Genomic DNA, 7959 nt, shown 5'->3' on the forward strand with positions numbered 1-7959 from the left:
TAAAGACAAACACGTCTAATCAAGAGAATGTAAAATTAGATTCTATTAAGAAAATCCAGATTCACATCTACATATGTGTACCGAATATGATAGATATAATTTCTTAAGAACATTGAGTAGACGGTTATGTATTGTATGTTGCTACACTATCTCCTGGGATGTCCAGTGTATCTGTACTGTTATATTTTTATTTTTTTCAATGAATTAGTTCATTTAAAAAAAAAAGAAAATGAAAAATAAAAAATCTATCACATTCACTCCGCTGTCTATTTCTAAGCTTGACTCAAAGCATGCGTTGAAACACGGAAGTTAGCGGGCCCCACAAAACACGTAGATTTTATTTTTTTTGTGTTAAGCATTTTAAGACATGCAAATTAAATATGATTATATTTTTCAATTAAGATTACCTTTCGTAAACTTTGTCTCATAATAATTTAAAATAAATGATACCGAACAGAAATATTTATAATAAATGACACGTCATTATGGTTTAAGCGGCCGAGAAACGACAATTGGCGTGACTAATACAATATTTGCAAAAGATTTGATTTAACTATAATTTGTTGGGCGTGCCTTTAAACGGATTATTTCACCCTGCCCGTGCAGGCAGTGCTTGCACGGGAGGGGATGGATCACTCCACATGAGTGATCCGGGCCCACCACCATGTATTAAAAAAAAAAAAAAAATTTGGCTCAAATTTTTCCGAACCGTTAGATCTACCCTGCGGGCACTGCCCGCAAGGATAGGGTCTACTTTACCCCTTTAAACAGTTCCAAAAGGTTAGCTAAAGAGTTTGACTAAATTTATAAAGGGATTTGATTTTGAACCATATAATTATTAGTCCTTCATTTAATGATTTTAGGACATCATTGCATAATCTTGCCTTTCGGATCTCTTGTTATATGATTAATCATTGGAGGAATTTTTTTTTTTTTTTTAAAAAAAACAACTTTTGTATGTTTGGCAATGCTCATTGTGAGACGGGCTCGCGTATTTTTATTCGTTAGAAGGGTCAACGATGTACATATTTACAATAAAAAGAAATATTTTTCTCAAATAAAAGAATTATCTAACAAAATCGATCTCACAATAGTTTTTGTATTCATTTAATCAAAGAATACAAACACCCATACTCGATCGTTCGAGTTCGAGTTCAAAAATGGGATGATATTTTAAAAATATTCCACCAAAATATAAAGAGTGTGTCTCATGTGAGACCGTCTCACGGATCCTAATCTGTGATATATCCATATTCACAATAAAAAGTAATACTCTTAGCATAAAAAGTAATATTTTTTCATGGATGACCCAAATAAGAGATTCGTCTCATAAATACGACCCGTGAGATCGTCTCACACAAGTTTTTGTCAAATATAAAAAGAAAAGAACGTGAACTACAAAATTGATATCATCGTGCGTTTGAATATGTATTTTGAAGCATTTCAAACTTAAGACATAAATAAATTGGCAGAACATAAAGATATTATTAGACCGATGGAATTATTTGAGAATTTAGGATAAATTCAGAAGTACGAGCAAAGTTCTGAAATGGATCCCTGACACAAGATTGGATATCAACCTAATTTTCCACAAAAAGTAAGTGCGAAATAACAACAAATTAAGAGGAACAGTTTATATCAATCAACCATAGCGAAAGAAATTTTGTTCAACATCTTTCTAACTAAGGTCGATTTCCACTGAATTTTATTAACCTCAAATCGCCATTCCTAGATGATTGTTGAAGAAAAAAGGCATACATATTCAAGAAATTGAATCAAAATGGAAATTTCAATTCAAAATTGGTAAATCCCTTGTACAAGAACGTCCCACGAGGTCAATTAGTACAAAATTGTCGAGATTTCGACTAATATTTCTGCTATATATACAATCCTATAGTAAGATCTCTTTAATTCTCGACACATCTTCCAAATGGAGTTGAGGTCCAAGACCAACCATTTGTTCTCTTGGTGGAGTTAACCAACCCTCGAGCCGTTCTACCCGAATTCCTCGTCGTTGCGATGATCGTTGGATGGATAGAGAAAGGGTTGAGTCTCAATCGTGGTAACAAAGAAGCATGACCACGCACCTTCTGATGATGTAAAGCCTGGCCCTTTGCTCTCTAAGGACTCTTCCGAGCCCTCTACTCGAAATCCTTCTCTTTTCGCCACCACTCATCTTCATTGTCACCTCGAAATGAACCTTAGGAAAGGGAGTAATGGTATAATATTTTTTTGTTTCTCGAAAGGGTTGTGGTTGAAGTGGGTCACAATGAGTGTAAGGGCGATGTTTTTATAGAGTAAATTGGAGGGGGGGCTAATTTGTTGATTGGGAATGGTGGGGCAAAGGAAGGGACATGAAAGAGCGTGCGAGTGCTCCCTAGCTCACCAGACAATTCCTCCCACGGGTCCCCTCTCCACTTGGGATTCCATTCCCACCATTAAATTCATACACAACTTGCACCCGACTTGTTTCTTTCTCTTCTACTTATTTTTAGAGCTTATCCATGAGAAACTAATTATTGTAGTAAAACACAAGAATATTAGGGTCGCTGTTCTTGTTTCTATCAATTCTTCTTCTTCTTCTTTTTCGCCCCGGAAAGTAGTTATAGTATTCAGTTTAAAAGGGATATATCATGTAGCTAGCTAGCGGGTGTGTTAGTAAATTACGTGGTCTTACAGTCAATTTCAAGTTATATATATTGCGAACTTATATTCATCCAATATATATATAATAATGTGTCACTAGTTTATTATATATATTTCATCATATCGAATAGATGAGTGTCACATCATTGATAGACATAAATATTGATACGGTTGGTGAGAAGCACAACAAAACAATATATATATATATATATATAGAAGAGTAAATGAATTCGAAGCCATGAAGCTATTGGAATTGAATATTTGTGGCCATATTTGTTGGCTATACCCACCGACATAGTGGGTCGGCAATGGCTTGGATCAGGCAACATATTTCCATAGTTTAATGGCTATATATCGTGACTTGGAGTCGATGATTGAAATATATGAATTATTGGATTTGGAGCCACTGATAAATTTTAAAAAAAAAAAAACCAATATAAAATATGTAACCAGATATTTATTTATTATTTGACATTCTACCTAAACTCAACAATCGAATAATTGGGAAGTGGTTTGAGTCCTACTTCAAAATTTCACGTCTTAACTAGTATTAATTTTATCGAGCCGGATGACACCCGAATATTTCGACACATTTGCTTTTGATGGCCAAGCATGTACATCACCATCACATCTGATGTAATGTTTCGAGAGGCCAACATGATGAACAATCATTTAACTGGTAAGAAATATTATATATATATATATATATATATATATATATATATATATATATATATATATATATATTTTCCCATTTTCTTTAATTTTCATTTATTTTTCTCATTATTTAATGTGACGCTTGCAATATTCAATAATATTACTCGGGTTTAATTTGAATGTTAGTGTTTTACCTCATTATGGAAATTATTGTGTGGATTTTGAAACGTTGTGCATGCGAGTATTATATATATATTTTTTGGCGAAATGATAATTTACGTACAAAATCACATAATTTTTACGGGAAATTGGTCTTCAGTCCTCAGCCTTCGATTTTTTTTGTGTTCAGTCTCTGGGTATTTTTTTAGTACCACATTTCCACATGAAGTGTACCACATTTTGTATGACATAGTACCACAATTTTGTGGGTAGAGAATGAACCCAAAAAAATGTTTTGATTGAGAATTTTTCACCAACTTCCCTTAATTTTTTTACTTTTGGTAGGTCAAATGTTATTTCTAGAACGGAAGGATAAGGTGTCGTAGGACGGGGATGGATCCTCTGCTGTGCTGAAAACACAACACTAGGTGTTGTGCACTTTTTACACGAGATGATCACGTGATCATCTTGTGGAAATTTAAAAAGTTGTCAGATTAAACGAGATGATCATGTGATCATCTCGTGTAAAAAGTGCACAGAACCAAGTGCTGTGTTTTCAGCACAGCAGAGGATCCATCCCCCGTCGTAGGACGTAGGTTTACTAGATAATTGTTGTAGATTTTTTTTTTTTCCGCGCGGGTGCTAAAATGACTAGGATTTTACGCTTTATGTCTCTGTGATGTGAAATTTCCTGCGAAAGCTACCAAATTAAATCAGAAAAGTAGCACACGCTTGTGAAAATAGAAAGGTTTGATTCATGCATCGTTGTTTGGCCCTTAAGTAGAGCCAAAAAATTAATTCAGAAAAAAAAAAGTTTCATAAAGATAAATAAGAAAAACAAAATCAATACTAATTAATGTTTTTATTTTTGTTAATATTAGGTACTCAACCAGCATGATATTAGATGTGAAAACTGCACAAAATTTACATCAAGAAAAGGCCAAGTGTGTATTTTACAAAAATCACTCCTCTCTTGGGATCCATTTGCTCCACCATAAGCTCGTTCTACGCTCGTTCAGTTCATCGACACTTTCATTTATAGTTCGAATGATCTTCCTCTGAAGTCGAAGAGCTGAGGCCAGTGCATTCCTCTCCAAGCTCGCCTTTTTCTTTGGCGCGACTTCCTGTCACATTTCAAAAGTGAATAGATATCTCGAGCCTTAAAAAGACCTCGAGGGGGTGGTGTCCCTATTATTCAACGGTTGTTACAAATACAGAGGCAGATCTAGGAATGCAGGACAAAGGGGAGGTTGGGATGGCTGGATGAATTTTGGAAGGCGAATTTTTGTCCCTCTGTAGGATCTTTGGTTTCAATTATTCAAGCTCTTAAGAAGTATTTATATGATCGGGCGAAAATTCAAGGGGTATCGGCACAAATTAGCTAGTATTTACTGTTTAAGAATAGCTTAGATACAAACCTTAAGTTCTTGGAGTTGAGCTTCTGTGAAGCCACCATCTTTCTGAGTTCCTGACTTAGCCATTAGCTGAATAATCCACTTCGCAGCATCACTGTAATCTTGTTGTGTAGCTCGGATAAGTTGTAGCCTTAGACTCTGCACGAACGACAAAGCCAGTATGCCTTCTTTGTCAAAGTAGGGATGGGCCAAGGCTGCCTTTGCACTGATTCTCTGTCGAGCTTTATACCGAACCATGGACATCAAAAGTTCCCATCCAATTCCACCATCTAAATCTAACAATTCAAATCCATGTCGAAGATCAGGGCTAGCACGTGGCTCTACGGTTTTTCGCCATGCAATTAAGTCATATGCACATCTTTTAAGTTGGCGGTTGAATTGTATGAGGGCACTATTGCTCCGCAATGCTGGGAACGCCTGTATAAAAATCATCTTGTGTCAAACAATCATGATCTCATTTATTAGTATAATATAGTCCAAAAAATAATCTTTATACATGGACAGTAGGATCATTCATAAAACATACTTACCATTTGTAGGAATATCAAACCAGCACTGTAGATGTCGAATCTGTCTGGTGAATTCAACTGATAGAAGAACTCAGAATCAAAATGGATAGACATGTGAAATATTGGTCAACAGCTTTGTTATATAAAGAGAATTGATTGAAAACCTGCCATAGAACGGGGGAAAGTGCAGTGGCGACAGGTAGCGAGGGAGCTGAGGGGGTTTGGGTGCTCATAATATATTGTTCAGGTGCAGCGTATCTATAGGGAAAGAGAATCAAATAAGTAATCAATTTTCAACTATACGTTGAACTAAAATGTGAAATGTTAGCGGCTCGTATAAGAAGGATTGGATAGATTGTCACCTACCTTTATCAGTGTAAACAGTTTTCAAGTGCATTTGATAGTTTATCAGACTTTAACGGTGAAAATTGCTCATTTCGATAATTAGAAAGACATGCATGCCATAGACCCTTCGTTACTAACTGGCTACAACTGTTAATATAACCAGAAACCAATGATGTGCTTCAAGAAAGGTACCTCGGATCGAGTAAAAACTCCTTGGGGATGTAATTGATACCAACTCTTAAATCTGTGGCCGCTCCAAGGTCTATGATTTTGAATGTTCGAGAATCTGCCACAATATTATCATTAACAAAATGTATTTCCAGTCAAAGAGGAACATGTTAGCGAAAAATCAATCTCGAACAGATCATTGTGTTCGAGCTGTCACCTTCAGAAAAGATGATATTTTGGGGCTTAATATCCCGGTGGACAATCCCGGTCGAGTGCAGACCTTCCAATGCAAATAAGAGCTGTCGCATGATCGTCTGAATTATTCTATTTTCCCTTTCTAGTCCCTTTGGTGTGTCTAGAACTTCTCCAAGAATCAATGCTTCCACCTGAAAATGACAATAGATCATTTGGTTACAAATGTCAACTTCGCATCCTGAGACAGCAACTTCAAACATAGATGCCATTGGTATGAGGATAATATTTTCAGTCCAGAATTCCATCCTTTCATTTTTTTTTTACCAACAATTATTCACATGCTCGGAAAGTGCAGACACAGTATGCTTTCACATGTTACAATTATTAGTTTTAAGTTGGATCTTCTCTCGAACAACACCGCGGTATATATATAGTTAAGAAATGTGCAGAATGCAAGTAATTTTCTGTGGGAATGAGTAATTAAGGATTGTCTAGGATAAATGGAGATGAACTCTGTCACATATTTTACCAACTACACTGATTCAACAGCATACAAGGCTGAAGAAGTTCCGTCAACCTAGGGTGCGGGCACAAAGAGACCATATTCTCATCGCATTTTAATAATTATAAAGATGGTCCGAGAAGGTACCAACATTGTAAGGAAACTCTTTACTCTGCAATAAATCAGCAAGCGTAGCTTCTCCTTCAAACTTCCATAGCAGCCAATATTCAGCACCTTTCTTAGGAGAACCCTGAAACATAATTTAAAGTGTCCAGAGTTTTGAAATGAGATTAAACGTCACAAGACAAAGTTGCAGGGTGAAAATATTGGAGTAACTGAAACCTCAAGAAAGCCGTATACAAAATCAGCACAGCTATTAGCACAGGCCCTTCGAACCCGCTCGTTCATCCATATCTCCACGGCTCCATATTCAGTAGCTTTCTTCAGGACTACATCATTATACTTTGGGCAAAACTCGAGTAATAATTAGTAAATAGCTTTCCAAAGTCTTTCAGCAAAAACTTAATATCACACATATCACAATGGAATTCAAGCACAATTAAAGGGGAAATTTTGAAATTTTTCAAGAAATTTGTTGAACTAAAAACCTTTGAAGACTTCTTAGCCATTGAAGCTTTGTAAACCACTCCAAAAGATCCCTCGCCCAACTTTTTCCCCAACACAATGTCATCCTGCGATTTATCCACAAATCAAAAACCTCAAAACCCACAAACAATCATCATCAATAAATCAAGAACTCGTGACAAAAGAAAATACCCATTTCAGAGACCTTCTTATATTTAGGCCTAAAGATTCTCTCCACAGGAGCAAGAAAAAACATATCAAAGAATCCAGGCGCCACACCAGGAGTAGCCCAGAGATAAGAAAGTGTACCCAAGGCTAAAATCACACCAGGAACAGTAACCGCAATCCCGTTTGACTTGGGCAGAGTGCTTCTGTAGATTATATCGCCACACTCCATTACTGTACACGGGAGTCCCACTCCAACACCCAGAAAAAGATCATGAACAAGATTGAAACTTTCAACCGCCGAAGCAAAAATCACTATATTTCTGGCCTTAGAAGTGGAGATTCTCTGGTTCTCTCCTCTCGATGTAGAAAGATTCTTGATATTGAGCTTCTTGCCCAGAAATGAAGAAAGGGGTTTCGTTTTGAAGGACTGAAGCTTCACTCCTCCGAGTCCAACACCAGTACTAGTAGCCATGAGTGAGTGGTGTCGTCTAAAAATCAATCAAACATCCAACTGGGAAATCATCAGAATTCTTTGATTGCCTAGATCATTTTCGGCCGCTGCTTGGCGTAGAATGTTTTTCATTTTAATTCTATTTAGACAGTTAATTCA

At 36.3% G+C, this 7959-nt stretch overlaps 2 protein-coding genes across 2 annotated transcripts; both read right to left on the reverse strand.

Moving 5' to 3' along the window:
- Positions 1–1770: 1770 nt before the first annotated feature.
- LOC140816608 (small polypeptide DEVIL 4-like) lies at positions 1771–2271 on the reverse strand. The gene has a single exon (XM_073175989.1). It carries the CDS (start codon positions 2180–2182, stop codon positions 2054–2056), a length of 129 nt encoding a protein of 42 aa, XP_073032090.1. The 5' UTR covers positions 2183–2271; the 3' UTR covers positions 1771–2053.
- A 2036-nt stretch (positions 2272–4307) lies between these two features.
- Positions 4308–7959, reverse strand: LOC140816289 (serine/threonine-protein kinase STN7, chloroplastic-like). Its single transcript, XM_073175443.1, has 10 exons — positions 7387–7959; positions 7205–7288; positions 6939–7058; positions 6748–6846; positions 6117–6285; positions 5924–6017; positions 5551–5644; positions 5408–5464; positions 4881–5294; positions 4308–4586 (listed from the first exon to the last, which is right to left on the reverse strand). Exons 1-10 carry the CDS (start codon positions 7819–7821, stop codon positions 4425–4427), a joined length of 1728 nt encoding a protein of 575 aa, XP_073031544.1. The 5' UTR covers positions 7822–7959; the 3' UTR covers positions 4308–4424.

The sequence above is a fragment of the Primulina eburnea genome, chromosome 16, assembly GCF_022965805.1.
Source record: "Primulina eburnea isolate SZY01 chromosome 16, ASM2296580v1, whole genome shotgun sequence".
Lineage (NCBI taxonomy): Eukaryota > Viridiplantae > Streptophyta > Magnoliopsida > Lamiales > Gesneriaceae > Primulina > Primulina eburnea.

Excerpts from the sequence above, each read along its gene's own strand:
- LOC140816608 (XM_073175989.1), bottom strand. The coding sequence starts at position 2,182 with ATGAAGATGAGTGGTGGCGAAAAGAGAAGGATTTCGAGTAGAGGGCTC.
- LOC140816289 (XM_073175443.1), bottom strand. The coding sequence starts at position 7,821 with ATGGCTACTAGTACTGGTGTTGGACTCGGAGGAGTGAAGCTTCAGTCC. Across the intron at positions 5,295-5,407 it reads GTTTGATATTCCTACAAATG|GCGTTCCCAGCATTGCGGAG; the intron begins GTAAGTATGTTT and ends ATTTTTATACAG. Across the intron at positions 4,587-4,880 it reads CTCAACTCCAAGAACTTAAG|GAAGTCGCGCCAAAGAAAAA; the intron begins GTTTGTATCTAA and ends GAAATGTGACAG.